Below are 18,000 nucleotides of genomic sequence, written 5' to 3'. Positions count from 1 at the left end.
GAGGCAGCCCTCAGGCCTTCTGATTCACCTCAGTCCCCGGCCAGCCCCTGCTGCTCCATTTTTGTCCTTTCCCTCAATCTGGATAGGCTCTGGGCAGCAGAAATGCTCTTACCAAACTCTCTTTCTTTTACATAGGTCCCAAATGCCAGTTTTCCAGGAATCTTTCATTTTCCAATGTGTCAGGTCAGAGATATTGTCTTGCTGTCTTTCTCTAAAAAGTTTGTGGATCTGTGTTTATTTGCTACAGGAAGATCAAATGCAAACATACCAAAGCTTAGTGCTGCCCACATGCCACTTATGAACCATGTGTCACAAGTGTGTCACTCCCTTTCCCTGAGCCCCTCTTAGAGCTGATGAGGAAAACACAGTAATACTAGCAGTCCCGCCTACTTCACAGCATTGTGGTATCAAATGATCTATACAAAAGGGCTTTTGATCACCAACTTCCAACTGAATGTATTGCATAATAATCAGCCAAGAATGCTTGCAAGTGAAGGATGTACAATATGTATATTTACACATCATAGGCAAAGTTATAAGGCTATATAAACGGAATATGAAAGCTGAATCAAGTGAAGGGACAAAAAAAGGAAGGAAGAAAGATTTACAGAGAAGGAAGAAAACAGAAATAAAGGAAAAGTGTCTATTCTTGTCCATATTCATCAGGGATCTGAAGAAGTATGGCTTTAAGAAGTGCTTATTTGAAAACATCACTATGATGATTAATTTTGTGTCAGTGTAGCTAGGCTATGGTGCCTGGTTGTTTGGTCAAACACTAGTCTAGATGTTGCTAGGAAGTTATTTTATAGATATATTGACATTTACACTTATAATCAATTGACTTTAAGTAAAGCAGGTTGCCCTTGATGATTTGGGTGGGCTTTGTCCAATCAGCTGAGGGCCTTAAGAGCAAAACTGGAGTTTCCTGGGGCACCTGGGTGGCTCAGTCATTAAGTGTCCAAATTTGATTTCGGCTCATGTCATGATCTCACAGTTTCATGAGATTGAGCCCCACATTGGGCTCTGTGCTAACAGCGTGGAGCCTGCTTGAGATTCTCCCTCTCTTTCTGCCCCTCCCCTGCAAGTGCTCTTTCTCAAATATAAATAATAAAATTAAAAAAAAAAAAAACACCTGGGATTTCCAAAAGAGAAGTAATTTTGCCTCAAGACTGTAACATAGAAACCCTGTCTCAGATTCCTGTCGGCTGCCCTGCCTTACAGGTTTAATACTTACCAGCTCCCACAATTGTGTGGCCAACTCCTTAAAATAAATCTCTCTGATAGACATTCTATTGGTTCTGCTTCTCAGTGGAACCCTGACTGATATAATCACCAAAGCCATTTTGATTGGAGAACCCAATGGATTCCCTTCACCTTTGTCTTGTTTGCCATTTTGCAGAAGCATCTGCATTCCACCCATGCCAGCAACGCAAGGCAGAGAGGATATAGCCCCAAGTGAATGATCATTTTTGGTCACAATGAGAAGAGTCTTCTAAGATCATAACTATCTCCATTTAGATATCTTACCAATAACTTAGACTCAAAATACTCAACATTGACATCTTTTCCCCTTTTATAAAAGGCTCCTTTTTTTGGAACAGCTGTTCCTGCAGTGTCCTATTCTGTCTCCACTGTAGAATCATCCTTCACTCTTCCTCTGGCTCACTCCTCATATTCATTCTATAAATCCTATTACTCTTCCTTGGTAACTTTTGTCAGATGAAGCCCATCCTATGTATGCTTTTAGACAAGCCTAGATTTTCTTCATGTTTCCTCCAGGAGCCACCCTGCAAGTTACTCTGAAACCAATCACTCTAAATTTTTTGCTTACCAACTTCGCATAGCTTTTCTTTCTCCCTTCCTTCCTTCCTTCCTTCCTTCCTTCCTTCCTTCCTTCCTTCCTCCCTTTCTCTCTTTTTCTTTCTTTCTTTCTTTCTTTCTTTCTTTCTTTCTTTCTTTCTTTCTTTCTTGGGGGGGGGGTGTGGGGGTGTGGGGAAGAGTGAGCTAGTAGAGGAGGGACAGAGGGAGAGGGGGAGAGAGAGAATCTTAAGGCTCCATACCCAGCATGGAGCCTGACTTGGGGCTCATTCTCACAACCATGAGATCATGCTCTGAACCGAAATCAAGAGCCAGACGCTTAACTGAGCCACCCAAGCACCCCGCCCATAGTTTTTTCTATTAAAATTTAAAGTTCATACTGCTAAGTCTGGCATTCAAGGCTCTCCATGTGTAATCCTGACCAATCCTCCCAGAATAACCTCTATTACTTCTATCAGGAGCCACCTACTCCAGATACCTTGCCCTCTCCAATGGCTCATTACCACCTCTCAGGCCACTCTCTCCCTCTTCACCGATCCAATTATCTTCCATCTTTCAAGTCTCAGCTCAAGTTCCAAGTTTTCTAGCCATTCATATGCTTAATGGGGCTTCCTCATTCTGAACTAGTGCTCTGACTATCTGGCTCATTCATTTGGCATTTAAGTATAACATGACTTGTGTGGTTGATAAATAGTAAACATAGGTGAAGACTATTTTCTTGAATCAGATTAAAAGCTGTCTGAGACAGAGGCTATATTTTTAAAATAATATACAGAACAAAAGAAGGGAGGGAGAGATGGAGGGAAAAACGAAATGAGAAACCTTCCTTTGTACTCACAAGCTGTGAGTTACAACTTGGCACTGTGTGTACATTCCATCCAAACGTTATCCTAATTTCCCATAGTGGGAATAATCAAAAGAGACATTTTAATAAAATGTGCTGTCCTGAGTATGCATGAGTTTTCCACTTGTGGTTGATTTGTATTACATCCATTTTACCTCCTCTGGGTAAAATGACTGATAGGTATAGACACCACGGTCAGGGGAAAAAGTGATGCATGGAGATGCTCTGAAAAGCAGCACCAAGGCCTTCTGTATTGGTAAACACAGTGGACACTTTTCAGTCTTCATCCTATTTTCCAGTTTGCAGTATCTAGCACTGTTCACCACTTTCTTCATTTTAAGACTTCTTCCTTTGTGTCTCCCTTGACTGTAGTAAGTCATGATTCTCCTTCCACCTCTCTAAGCACTCCATCTCAGTCTTCTTTAAAAGCTCCAATTTTCCCACCTATTTCTTAAATGACAAACTCTAAAGTAGGAGTGGGAGAGGGTGTCATCTTCATAAGCTGAGTGGCCTGATAACTTCAATCACTTCAACGACCAGCTATACTTTCATTATTCCTAGAGCTGTCACTCCAGCTCAAACCTCTCCTGAGTGGAATACCAACGTAGACAACTGGCTACTGGATGTTTCCATCTGGATGTTCCATATGCATCTGTAACTCCTCATCAGACCAAACCTCCCCTGCCTTTTCTATTCCTTGTTCCAGTGGCCTGAACTATTATTCCCCAGAGGAAGGCCTGAAAAATCACCCCCACTTCTCCCTCCTCCTCATCCCTACATCTAGTCACAAATTTCTTCCATTTCTACCTCATTAAGAGCACCTGAATCTGTCCCATTTTCTACTTCTTTCCAGGCTACTGTATTCTCAGCTAAATATCTGCAACAGCGATTTAGTCATCTCTTGCTTCCCTTTTGTCCTCCTCTTGTCCTTTAGGAAGAGTGATCTTCTAAAATGTTTGTCTAACCATGCCTCCCCACTTCTTAAATCCTTTAGACTCTGTACACTCTCAGGGTAATGACTTAGCATGGCATGCACGGTCCTTCACAGCTTCATCCATTCCAATCTCTGCTCTCTTGATTTACTGCCTAATCTCCTCCCTGAACTTTACATTTCAACCTATTTAATATGCAGCTTCCCCAAATGCCATTCTGTCTTGTGTCTCAAAGCCTTTGAAAATGCTAACCTCCCTGAAAACATTGCATTACTTAAAATTTTTCATGTCAACAACTCCTTGACTTACCATAGATCCAGAGGTGTCCCTGATCCCGTCCCAACCCAAACCTAGGTTATTTATCTGCCCTGTTGTTCTTCCACTGTACCTGGACATAACCCAAGTGTACTTCTTCTCACATAATATTGCTATGTTTTTGTTTTGCTTTGTTTCTACTAGACTCTAAGTTCCTAGAAGAGGGAATTCTTTCTGTATTATAGTCTAGGACCCAATTCAGATCAGACAGGTCACTTGATCAACTTAGGCCAAATGTAAGCCAATTTCATGGTGTCCACATAACTGGAAATTAAAGAGGAGCCACCCTTTTATAAGAGGAAATCATAGCATTTAAGTAGCGAGTTTGGAAGAATGGGGACACCGAGGCCTTCTCTGCAATCACATGCCCCACAAAGATTACTGAATGCTCACACAGTCATGATGAAATGATAATGTATCCCTTCAATTACTCATTTGACTTCGTTCAAAACACTAACACTCAAAATGACTCCAAACTTCCTTCTAATAGCACTTTATTTTAGAGTGGCTTTCTTGACCAGGGCCCACAATCCATAATTGGGGAGGTCATATAATTACTTCCCCATTTGTCCCAGAAGATATATGTAGGTGCACAGGCAGACAGTCCTAGGAACTTGGCAACATGACTAAGTATTTGGTCACAAGAAAGCCAAACAGGAAAGAGTGATGTGACACCCCATTTGTTTGTAGACTGGCTATTAGAAAGGTTTGCAGGTGTCTGATCACCAACCAACAGCAAAATCTTTAAAACCATGAGGTTCTTTTTAATAATTCTGACTGCCTGTGCTACCTGTTGTTTTTTTATTTTTTTTAATCTAAAGAGAAACACTCTTCTAGTAGCTCTTTCTTATTTCATCTACCAAGTATCTTTGAAAGAGAGAGGATCCGTGTCTAACCTCTCTTTGGTTTTAATATCTATTTCTCACCAAAGAGTGACATTGCTTACTTTTCAAACCTTGTAAGAGTTGCTTTAAAACTGTTAGTCATTTTTTTTTCACAATACTATTACTAAACATTAAGCTTTCACCTGAAACAATTGGGAATATGAAACAAAATAGATAACCAAAATTGTTTCTAGTTGAGGAGGTCACTCTAAACCCAATACTATGTAGACACAAGGTTATGAAGTAACTCGGTGGCATGAGAGACAGGACAGAGAAGAGAAAGCTGTAACAGGGTCTGATGTTGCTGAAAGATCTTATAAGTGCTTAAAGTTAAAAAGCCCTCCTTATCAATGATGTTACAAAGCAACCTGGGGGTCCTGGAGCTTGTGGCCTGGCATTAATATCCTACTCTTCTTATAAAGTAAACCCCAACCTAAAAAACAGAACAAAACAAAACAAAACCCAAACTCTTCCTTTTTACTTTTTTTTTCTGTTCAAGGAGTCTAGTGATAATAGTTTTGATGAATGTTTTTCTCTTCTAAAATGTTACAATAAGACAGAATTCACATTATTACCCAAGTGACATACCCATGTACATCTCTCTGGGGATTTCTAGCTATTTCTATTTCTCTCTCTTTTTTTTTTTTTTGTTTTCATTCTTTCTTTTCCTTTATATTTCTTAAGGAATTGTTTCCAGACAGGGCAGCAGAGATTAGCTGTTCACCAAATATGTTTACCTTTTCTTCTGAGCCCACAGCTACATTTCTTGATCTCCCTCACAGTTATGTGTGAAGATAGACGTTGACTCTTGCCCAAGGAATGTGGTCAAAAGCGATATAAACCATAAAAACCTGTATCTCAGGTGGTGGAAGAAGAAAATCTTTCTATCTAACCTTTCACTCTCTTTCTTTCTTTTTCCTTATCTCATGGCTGCGTATCTATGCCCAGGGTAACTTTAGAACACTCATATGAAAGACAGCAGTCTCCATCACTGGATCTCTGCAAGATTGCCCCTCATCATGTGTAAGAAATAAATGTGTATTGTGGTAGCTACTAGCATCTCAGGGTTTGTCTGTTACAATAGCTATAGTTATTCTAAAACAGATGGCATCTAGAAATAGACCACAAGAAAAAATAATGTTGCAAAAACTATTGCCAACATTTTTGTATGTCTATTTCCTCCTGCCCTCCTTCCTTTTAAACAACCTTATTTACCTCAATTAGTGGATCTTTACCCATTATTTTTCCCTTTTCAAGAGTTCTAAGGTTCTGCTTAATCTGGCACTAAATCTACATAAACAATATCAGAGGAAGCATTGAAGCAAATTACCACTGAGTACAGTTCCCTCTTCAAACATGGCAGCTTGAACCACTCAAAACAGAAGACATAAAAAGACACTGGGGAATCTATTCCATGTAAGAATTATAGTTATATTTTCTTTTTCTACCTTTTATTCCAAGACACAACTTGTGTGCAGTGTCCCAAAATGAACTACCCATCTGTGACAGCCTATGGTCATTCTATTATAGCTATGTCCCCAAACAGCCTTTAGACACAAATTGATGCTCCAGGCTTGTTTTGTTTGTTTCTCTGGTCTCTTATGGTGACTACATCTGAATTTATATAGTCATCCCAGAATCACTGCAGTGATCCTGCTTCCTATAAGATGCATCGTTTGCTCTATCAACAAGAGTACCTTATTATTACAGAAAAAATAAGTCACCACACATACAAAAGCATATTCTTTGAGCCCAGATAGAAACAAAAATATTTTAATAATTAAGCAGGAACAAAGAAGAAATTAAAGAAACATTTGCCGAAATACCCCAAGACTATTTTATTCTTAGTTTTCTTGAATTAGATAATTTATAAGCTTGTTTTGAGTAGCCAGCAATATGAAAGAGCACATAGAGTTGGGGTGCCTGGGTGTCTCAGTCGGTTAAGCGCCCAACTTCAGCTCAGGTCATGATCTCACAGTCTGTGAGTTTGAGCCCTGTGTCAGGCTCTGTGCTGACAACTCAGAGCCTGGAGCCTGCTTCAGATTCTGTGTCTCCCTCTCTCTCTGCCCCTCCCCTGTTCATGCTCTGTCTCTCTCGGTCTCAAAAATAAATAAAAACATTTTTAAAAAATTTAAAAAAAGAAACAGCACATGGAGGAGATCTACAGATAACGAAGAAAAGCTTAATATGAACCATAGATGATAGAGGGAAGGGCACAACAGAGAAGGCATTTGCAAAGAAAGTGGTAAATCTTAAATCTTACTTGCCTGAAAAACATCTTACAGAAATATGGGGTAGAAAGGGGCTTTGCAGAGAGCTAGAGATAGACATGGGTTCAAATTTTGTTTCTGCCTCCTGCTAAATGTGAGCACTAGGGCAAAATAACTTGACTTGCCCAACGCTCAGTTTCTTAGTCTATAAAATGGGTATAATAAATCTCTAGTTCACAAGGCTGGTATGAGAATTGGTCTATAAAGTAACACATAGGTAGGAAGTTACCATAAATTGTAATTATTAGTGAATCTGGAAAAGATTTACTATTGACTTAAAAGTCATATTGTTTTTTCCATATGAAGTAAAGATATCAGAGTTTTTCATCTAAAATTTCCTCAGAGATTTCTTTTTCCTAATTCATCTACCATATTGGCAGAAATAGCATTGTAAGCTTAACTTGGCTAAGTCTGCTTCATTCATCTGTCAACAAGATTCTGGGCTTCAAATTGAGTTGACAATTGCTGAAGGTAGATGGGACAGAACAGGCTACACAAGAGCGTCGTATTTCGCACCTCAGAGGGTTCTATGCTACCAACAATAACATCATATCTCTGTCAGTCAAGCACAATTATATGGCTTGATAGACTGATACAAATACAAAGCCAGTTAAAACAGGTCTCTGGACTCTTTTCTGGCTACAGTTATAGGGCTTGTTTGAATATCAGAATAGCGTCTCCTCTGGGGACAAAAGGACAGAGAAACCACATCCCCCATTGATTCTAAGAAAGGTCAAAAGTAGTGCAAAATTTGCTACATTTAAAAACTCTGAAATCATTTTGTAAATTTTTATCTGACTCTTTGCTTCTTATTGAAACATGATTGCATTTCTAAGAAATCCAAAGTAGGCGGTACAATTTCATGGCACATGGAATCAGGTAACACAACAGTCAGGCAAATCATTCTAGAAACACATTTGTGATATCCGAGCTGGGCATTCAAGGCACTTTCATGGATTCCTTTACAGCAATGTTTTATTACATGTTACCTTTATGAAAAAGAAAACAGAAAGAAGTACCTGTTATTCATGTAAAAGTAAATTACACATACTATTATAAAATTGTTGCATTGCAGCCTTTTATAATGGAGACCCCTATGGTAGCAATATCTTTTTGTCAAAATAGATAACCGAGTAATAAGCTGAACAGCTTCCTAAAGAGTGAATTGATACGTGGGATCTAATTCAAGTTGTATTTCAAGTTTTAAATTATAAATGACCTCAATATGCAAGATATAGAAACTGACAGAAGAAAAAACACTTCAGCCACACACTAATCTAAGAGTGTGATATATCCAATGTATCAAATGAAGATGTAAATGTAAGGTTGTAAAATTAAATTTTATCATTATACTTTTTTGTTTTTTTAGTTTTACTTCAGAGTGATTACTTCAGGAGGGCAATGAAAAGGTGACTCTTAGTGACAAGAGATCTGTTACTGTCAATCAATCTTTCATTTGTTTCATAAGTGTTCACACGCTATTTTTTGCACAACCGAGCACATATCACAAGTGAATGACAAGAAAATACAAACCCCAACACCAGGTTACACTTCATAATCTTTCTGTACATGGGAAGCCATGGCAGCACAGAAGCTCGTGACAAGAAGGAAGCTTGAGGAATTTCCTTGTGCTAAGTATTCTAACACAGGTTCAGTGTCACAAATTGCTCACCAGAAGGAAGACTATGGAATTTTTCAGACTACCTTTGTGCCTTACGTTGTATTTACAGAATGGAGGCAAGGGCAACTGCCATTACAATGGCAGCGTAAGCATTGATATTTCCTGTAATTTCTTATTTGTGCAGATAGCTAAATATACTTTTTAAAAACACAAAAAAGGAAAATAAAATTTCTCTAAAAATAAAATTACAGAAACTTTCAGATTTCAGTTCATGGAAAAGAAATGGAAGGGGAAAATACACATAAAATTAAATGATGCTAAAACTAGGAAGACTATGGTCACTTTAAGTTATAATTGTTAATAATTGGGTATTATATCTCAATATATCATTGGTAAACCTATTTAATCATAATAATGCCACTGCTCACTGATTTTTATTCAGATGCAAGAAATATAATGGAAATATTTTATACAGTGATCTCCTATGAAGTAAAATTTGATATAAGGCAAATACTTCTTGAAAATCATATATGAAGGTTTATTAGAAATTAGAGCCTCAACAGGATTCCATTATAAGACATTTCACCCATAAGGATTCCCATGATATGGGGTTCCAAGTACCATAAGACTCCATTGTATTAGTAAAGATAGCATAATCAATACGTATTTTTTTTCTCCTTTTCACAATCGATGGTTTTTCATCTTACCAAATGTGAGTGACTTATCTTTTAGCCAGTATAAAAACTCATGATTATACCTTATTTCTTAGATTTGATGCGGTTTGCTAAACACATTACAACTTCTTTAAAATGCAATCGAGATGGGAAAGTATGAATGCTTATTTTATGGATTAACCACTTTACATTTTTTGGACAATGTTTTTATTATACACAGTTATTTATATAAAGAAACAGGATTGGACCCATGGCCTACCACTGTTACACAATGATCCATGTTGCAACACACTCAAAACTCATAAGGAATAGGGATAATGTGGTAAGTGGAAAGGGTTTGAACCAGACACATCTAACTGAATTCCAACTTTGTAAACCCTCTCTAGAGGTAAAACTATTGATAATTAACCTCTATGAGTCTTCCTCACTGAACAATGGGAAGGGTAACACCAGGAATTTTGTGTGGCAAAACGGAAGTATGTGTGTAAAGTTCCTAGAATATTGCCTGCCACATGTAGACATACCTCATTATTATTACATTTCACTTTTTTGGGCTTCACAGGTATCTTTTTTTTTTTAAATACAAAGTGAAGGTTTGATAAGAGACTCTTAAAAACTGAGAACAAACTGAGGGTTGATGGGGGTGGGAGGGAGGGGAGGGTGGGTGATGGGTATTGAGGAAGGTGTTGGGATGAGCACTGGGTATTGTATGGAAACCAATTTAACAATAAATTTCATATTTAAAAAATAAATAAATAAAATAAAAGACAAATGCATGAAAAATAAAAAAATAAATTTTAAAAAAAGTGAAGGTTTGCAGCAATCCTGCGTTGAGCAAGGTACAGGCACCACTTTCCAATGGCATTTGCTCACTTTGTTTCTCTGTGCCACACTTTGGTAGGTCTCACAATATTTCAAATTTTTTCATTATTATTATAACTGTTATGGTGATCTGTGATCAGTGTTTATGATTCAGTGAAATCTCAGATGATGATTAGCATTTTTAGCAATAAAATATTTTTAATTAAGGTAGGTACCTTATTTTTTTAACATACTGCTATTACACACTTAACAGACTACAGTATAGTGTAAACATAACCTTTATATGCACTAGGAAGCCAAAAATTCACTTGGCTCACTTTATTGTGATATTCGCTTTATTGCAGTGGTCTGGAACCAAGCCCATGATATTTTCCAGGTATGCCTGTACTTGGGGCTTAAACACATTAGTTCTATTTTCTTTTTATATACTAAGAAAGGAAAGAACAATTAAATCTTTAGTGGAGATCCTGGACTAATAGATGTTTCAAGAAAGCAGGATCTAGATGGCTGCCTAAATTTGTAAAGGGCCAAAGAAGAAATACTAGAACCCGAAATGTCACCATTTGGCAGAAGCAAGATTTAACTACACCTTCGCATGTCTAATACTTACTTACATCCACATCCACACACAAAAAAAAGTCTTGAACTCTCTATTCTGGCTGTAATTTCCAGAGTTTCCTCTGGGTAGTAGTGGTTTGCTTCTAGCTTTAAAGACAGAGGCTTAAATATGAAGCGAAAGAATAAAGTTCCTAGACCTGGGGCATACCATCTGCCTAGCATTAAGCAAGAGCTGAAAGTCAGTTACAGAAGCAAAGTCATTTCTAACATGATTTATGTTCCACCCTTGAACGTGGCAGGAAGACTGCAAAAGATATTTGGAAGCCAATGCTTCCTCTGAATAAAGTAAACGAGTATATGCTAAGCCCCTCTCCCTGGACCATGCTGGCCTGTTAGATAAGTTGCCAATGTGGAGTCTTTGAACCCTGGAGCAAACTGGCTATTTGGGATGAGAAAGTATCTCAAGGCCAATGATCATGGCTACCGTAAATGTACAGTGGACAATGCAAACACTGGGGTCAGACAACAGATATCCAGGATATTATTACTCAAAAACACATCCAGCTCAAAGCTGACAAGATAATCTGTTCCTGTGAGTGCAAAGCAGGCTGGAATGCGGCAGCTCTGACCTACTCAAGGAACGAAAAAAGAGAGTGCAACTCTCCAAGGGCTCCATCTCATGTTCTTTATGCAGGCAAACTCCAAGGGACTTCAAAGGGAGTGCTGCCTAAGGAGGGAGTACCAGACCAAGCCCCCGGGGGGTATCATTTCCATGATCATGTTGCCATCTACATTTGGTGGACTGGCAAATGCAAATATTTCAGATACAAGTTTAAACAGATGAAAAAAGAAGTGCGAAATAGCTTGGGGATTTGCTTGCAAGAGAAACCTCAGAATTCCAGGAAAAGTATTTAATATCAGGAGCTTCATAAGTTTGTCCAAAAGTCCCAAGAGAGTAATTGGCTTGTGAGCGTATCAAAAATAAAGTCTTTTTTAATTGACACATATTACACTTCAACATATCCAAAATAGTGTACTAAAAAAATAATTTCCCAATGTTAGATATCCTTCAAAGGTCAGTAACATTTTTCTAATTGAAATATAGACTATATTTTGATGTCTTAACATAGTTTTAATATACATGATCCTGGTTAATGTAGAAGATCCCAAATGCAGCAAATATACTTACAGGAGGACCTGTGGGGTAGGGGCGGGGTGGAGAGAATAAGAGAAAGGGAGAGATGAATTAGTGAATATGCAAAATATGAAGATTAAATAAAAGATGAAAGCATTGTCATAATCATCATCAAAATACAAGGGACAAAGAAGTCATCTAGAAGTCATCTAGAGTTCAATGGTTCTTAATCTTTTTTTAGGTCATGGACAACTTTGATATCCATATCATAAAAGTGTATTTATCCATACATTTTACCCATATCCATATCCATTTCCATTTTATCCATATCATAAAAGTGTATTTACATCTATCTGCACACAAACTTTATATAAAATTTCAATGGATGTTCAGATTCCCTGAGGCCTTTCTATCAATTACTGAAAGGCTCATCTTAAGATGGCCTATTTATATAGCTAAAAATTTAGAGAAAATGTGAATCAGGAGGATCTTTGGTCATTGATGATAGCCCAGTTATAAAGAATTGATATATAACTTTCTGGAGTTTGGTAAAATGGCTAAATGAGAAATGTACCCATTATTTGTTCTAAAAATGTTTTTCATTCAGTAGCATTGTCAATATATAAAAGACTAAACCCTGATGTTTATATGTTTTTTTAAAACTATGTATTTTCATCAAAACATAGGCAAAGTCTAAGAAAATTTCAATATTTTGCACACTGTATGCTCAATTAAAACACAAACACAAGTTTTTAGTAGTCAAGAAGTTAGGAATTGGCTTTTTAAATTTCTATAAAACTTCACATAAGTACAAAATTTTTACTTTCCCCCCCCAATCCTTTTTATTTTTTTTTGACAAAGATCAATTCACCAACTATTTGACTCTGCTAATGTTTTATTATTTCTTTTTCCTTAAAATACATTTATAATCCATCTTTAAATATAAAACTGCATTTTGTGAAAGGGATACCTGTACAAGCTTCCAATTACTTAGATTAAATGAGGTTGAAAGATAACTTTTAGGAACACTTTTAAGGGAATTAAGCAGGTATCTTGCCTAATTAGTAAATTTTTCATAAATCTCTTTCACTTCAACATATTTTTTTCCAAAAAGAAGAGGAAATGAGACAAAAAACTAAAAACATTACAAATCAATCTGTTCCTTTTTTTTCGTAGATCAGTATTTTTACTGTTTCTACTGGAAAAGAGCATTTCTTAGCATACTTGAATCAAACCTTGAATTACTTTCAAAGTGAAGAAAAAACTCAAATAAAAAATGTTTTTTGAAACCAAATATCCAAATAGTGTGTTCACTTACTGTTTGACTTGTTTTATAAAGTCTAAGGCTCCAAAATGACCATGCGAAGTCTTATCAGGCCATCAACTCTTCCTTGCAAAGTAAGAGGAAGGTACATATAGGGATTTGGCCTAAGAGCAAAAACTCACTGAAATAGGCATCGGGACAATTGGTTCTGTTTCAAGTTCTGCTCTTAAAAATTTGCGTGGCCTTGGCTGGATCACCTGACTGTTCTGGGGCCTCCATTTCCTCAACTACAAAATGAAAATGCTGGATTGATTACTAAAGCTGCTGTCATCACTAAAATCCTAGGGTTATATGAGAGAAATAAAAATTCCAAATTTTGAAATGAATGAGAGTAAAAGCATGACAAAATTGTACCAGTTGGATAAAATAACAATAAACCTTTCCAAGACATGTGCCCCAGTGTCCCAAAGCAGATGTTTTCACAAAGATGTGTTCTCACAAAGATGTGTTCTCCATGCATGTACATGTATGGAGACAGAAGCATGGGTGATATTGCCACACTGTATGCAGCTAAAAAAGTCTCCACTGTACACAAAAAGGACCAACTTAACCTGATACAGTAAATAACCCCAAATTGGGTGCCAGTGGTTATCAAATTTAACAGCTGAACAATATTTTCCAAACTTCTAGGTTTGATGGAAATAAGGAGATGATAAAAAAAAAAAAAAATTCTAGGTCTAGTAGAGAAGATTTAGACACATGCACAAGCTTGTGGGCAACCTCCAGCAAGATTATATAATCATTAATTAGGAGGAACAGATGCAGGAATCTAACCAAAACATTAATGACAAAGAGCAGCTGAGAGACTTACCAGATTCTCCTCTTCGGCCCCTCTTACCTCGTTTCCCCGGAGGGCCTGAAATACAAAGAAGAATTTTTTGAAAGTGGTTTAATATTTTTTTTCTTACTCCAAAATGGCTAGTAAATAATTATTGATGTATTTTATCACTATTTTTAACTAATAACCTCAAAGAAAGGACCAGATATTTGTAAAGGCCAGCTTATCAGCATAACTCTTAAGCTTCAGTTAATTATAAAACCTATGCCAGATGTCTAATCATCTAGCATTACTTAAGAACACTAAACATTCAGAATTTTTATTCATGCTGCCTGTTTATCATCAGTAAAGATGACTTTAACTGCAAATTGGTACTGAGATTTCATGTGTCTTAGGAAAATTTCTTTTATAAAGATTTCATTATATTAATAATTAAAAGTACTAAGTTCAAGATTATAGTTTCTCTTCAGTCAGGTTCATCATGATTGATGACTTCCTTGCAAATATTTAGTTGGCAGTTAAATGTATATATTTGTAATTGGAATTATCCTTACAATATTTCTATTTTATTAAATATGAATTTTCATATATTAGAATTTCTCTTATTGAGAACCAGCTGAGTTAAAGACATACTCTTTAATTGGAAAGTGTTTAGGTACTAACTATAGGTCTCATTTTTTTAAGGAGCTATCTCATTACTGTCATTCAGAAAATAGTCTTTATGATGATCCCACTTTGAAAGTAGAGAAAGACTTCTTTTTTTCCAGTGAATTGCCTATAAAGACCACCAAGCTAGTATGTATCAGACTTAACACAAGATTCTAGACATTCATGGCTTTCAAGCCATTACTCTCAATCATTTCTGCCCTCATTTCCTCAAGTAGGAATAGTTCCCACTGAATTATGAATAGAAGAGAATAATTAGGCCACAATGAGAATTAAGGTCTTATAATATTTGCTGGAATAAAGAGGCCAAGGAAAATACAGACCCTTCTGGTTTTAAAGAATGAGCTGCTAAGTTGGACTGATGACTTCCAAACTCTAGAAAGTTCAAGACACAAGCAGCACAGGCCTTAGCAGTCAGCCGGCTCCCAACGTGATCCTGAGCTACCAACTTCCACATGGAAACACTATCATGAGAATAAAAACATCAGTGGGCCAGTTAGTTTCCCCTCAAGCCCTTACACAGAGTAAGTCTGGTCATCTGTGTTTCGTAAGAGGTTAAAAACAATCAAGCAATAAAAGAGATTGAAAATGTTACGAGAAGCAGCAGAGTCCAAAATTGTTATTCAAAATTTCATATTTCTTTCTGTATTCTGGACTAAAGAGAAATTTCTTGAATCATATTCAAGATATTCTTGGCCAAACTGAAAGCAGAAGAAAAAATCACATGAATAGGTAGATAAACTCAGCAGGACCCTAATAAGTATGAAAATACATATCTATTTACACCCGTTCAAACACACATGCACAGAAATATATTGACATATTCTCATATATACAATGTCTTTAAGATTAGGAATCAGATTTTTTTCTATTATAAAATTACTTAAACTAAGAAGTGTTAGCAACAAATATATACTTCTGATGTCTATGGACTGCATAGTAAGGGTTATAGGTTAATGTATAAGATGTCTATCTGCCCTGAAGAGGGAAAGAAGTTGAAGAGATTACATAAAATAACACATATGAAAAATTTGTTAGTATAGTGTTGTGAAGACAGCACCTTGAGTTTATGCTCTGATTTATTCCTTCTACTCAAAACATATGGCCAATTATAAAAAAAGAAAAAGTTTTTAGAAGAATTTGTATTCAAAAAAGAAACGGGCATGTCCACAGGCTAGAAATGGACCAAAAATGCAAAGTGGGAAGCAGGGATAAAGCCATGAGCCTGTTGGCTCTAGTTCCAGACATAGAAATAATGGCCATAAGTATGATTCCTGGAGAATAAATGCTCAAAAGTTTTCTAACCAGAGTCAGGCTCACTTAATAAAGCCAGTGACTTGGAAATGCTGAAGATAAGCTGAAAATAAAACCAGGTCTCTGGCTTAAAGGCTGAAGAATATGGACATAGTCTCTCAATCAGAAAACCAGTAGATGCTTACTTGATGCCTAACTCTATCATATCTACAACATATATCTAGGACAGAAGTCTAGAAATGCCATTTTATTTTTTTTCAATGTTTATTTTTGAGAGAGAGAGATACAGATGGAGAGCGAACAGGGGAGGGGCAGAGAGAGAGGGAGACACAGAATCCAAAGCAGCTTCCATTTCTGAACTGATAGCACAGAACCTGATGAGGGGCTCGAAATCATGAACTGGGAGATCATGACCTTAGCTGAAGTAGGATGCTTAACCGACTGAGCCATTCAGGCACCCCTAGAAATGCCATTTGAAGACCAGCCTGGTCTAGAAGGCTAAGGATGTCAGGGAAAGACAAACATAAAAGAGTTAGGTAAGAAAGGGTGAGTACAGAGGAAAGAAAAGCAGGCATACATAGTGAGAAAACTACATTGAAAGAAAGACAGAAAGAAAAGAGAGAGGGAGGGAGGAAGGCAGGCAGAGAGAAAGAATACATAATGAGTACACAAAACAAAATTCTAAAACATATGAAGAAATCTAATGCTAAGAAAGGCAACACTCAACAATAGGATCATGAATTCTTTCCAGGTAAAATTAATCTAAAAAAAATCAGACAAAAGTCAGTATATTAATTATACTTTAAGAGATAAATTAAAAAGTAATATTCATTAAAGAGCAAGGGTTTTTAAAGGTAAATAAGAAAGGGGCACCTGGGTGGCTCAGTCGGTTAAGCGTCCGACTTCAGCTCAGGTCACGATCTCACGGTCCGTGAGTTCGAGCCCCGCGTCGGGCTCTGGGCTGATGATGGCCCAGAGCCTGGAGCCTGCTTCCGATTCTGTGTCTCCCTCTCTCTCTGACCCTCCCCCGTTCATGCTCTGTCTCTCTCTGTCTCAAAAATAAATAAATGTTAAAAAAAAAATTTAAAGGTAAATAAGAAAAAATCTATCTGAAAGAGAACCCTTGAGAAACCTTGAAAAAAAAAGTCATTGAAATTAAAAAAAAAAAAAAAAAAGAACAAATCATTTAAATGGTAGCCTGGATATGGTTGAAGACAGAATTGATGTAGAAGATGCAGAATACAGCCCAGAGACAGATCCAATATTGATTTGTTCCTATCTATCTGTCTATCTATCTATCTACTCTGGTCTGAATGTTTGTATGCTCCCAAAATTCATATATTGAAATTCTAACTCCCAAAACTGATGGTATTAGGACGTGGGGCCTTTGGGAGATGACTAATTCATGAGGCTGGGGCCCTTGTGAATGGAATCAGTGCCTCATAAAAGATTCCCTAGAAAGACTCCCAAACCCTTCCACTATGTGAGGATAGAGTGAGAAGATACCATCTATGAACCAGGAAGAGAGCCCTCACCAGAAGATGACCAGATCTTCTGGCACCTTGATCTTAGACTTTCCAGCCTCCAGAACTGTAAGCAATACAGTTTTTGCTGTTTACAAGCCACCCAGCCTGTGGTAATTTTTTATAGCAGCCCAAACAGACTAAGACAACTATCTGTCTATCTACATTTCTATCTGTCTACCCACCTACCTAGCTGTCTGTGTCAAGAGGCAAAATTTTACTTACATCACCAAGAGTACCCAAAAGAAATTATAGAGAAGCCCTTATTTAAGTGATAACAGATGAGGATTTTCCAGAACTGAATATAGAAACCCTAAGATTAAAGTTATACCCAAAATGGCAAGTAAAAATAAATCACACTTAAATATAATAATGTTCAAGAATAAAGAGAAAAATGTTGGGAATTACCAGAGGGAAAATTACAGTGGAAGGTACTTTGACTACTGTCTCACCAACAACAAAGGTGTCAGAAGAGCTTAGTCCTGATTTTCATAATAAATCTCAGATATCTCTTATTATTATTTGTTTATTGGAATTAGCTTACCATTTTCCCCTGATGAATGTTCCTTTTAAATGGTAGAA

The 18,000-nt window shown here is 36.9% G+C and overlaps 1 protein-coding gene across 1 annotated transcript in view; it reads right to left on the bottom strand.

The window, feature by feature from the left end:
• The window catches only part of COL25A1 (collagen type XXV alpha 1 chain), a 472,824-nt gene that overhangs the window by 212,140 nt on the left and 242,684 nt on the right, over positions 1-18,000 (bottom strand). Inside the window, exons 3-4 of the mRNA XM_019417196.2 lie at positions 14,009-14,053; positions 11,928-11,935 (exon numbers count right to left, since the gene is read on the bottom strand). Of these exons, the coding sequence (XP_019272741.1) occupies positions 11,928-11,935; positions 14,009-14,053 (53 nt within the window). The remainder of the gene's footprint in view (positions 1-11,927; positions 11,936-14,008; positions 14,054-18,000) is intronic.

The sequence above is a fragment of the Panthera pardus genome, unplaced genomic scaffold (genome assembly GCF_024362965.1).
Source record: "Panthera pardus isolate Hobbes unplaced genomic scaffold, ASM2436296v1 HiC_scaffold_13, whole genome shotgun sequence".
In the NCBI taxonomy this organism is placed as follows: domain Eukaryota; kingdom Metazoa; phylum Chordata; class Mammalia; order Carnivora; family Felidae; genus Panthera; species Panthera pardus.
Note: the sequence above shows the minus strand (reverse complement) of the source record. Positions and strands in the feature narration are given on the sequence as shown.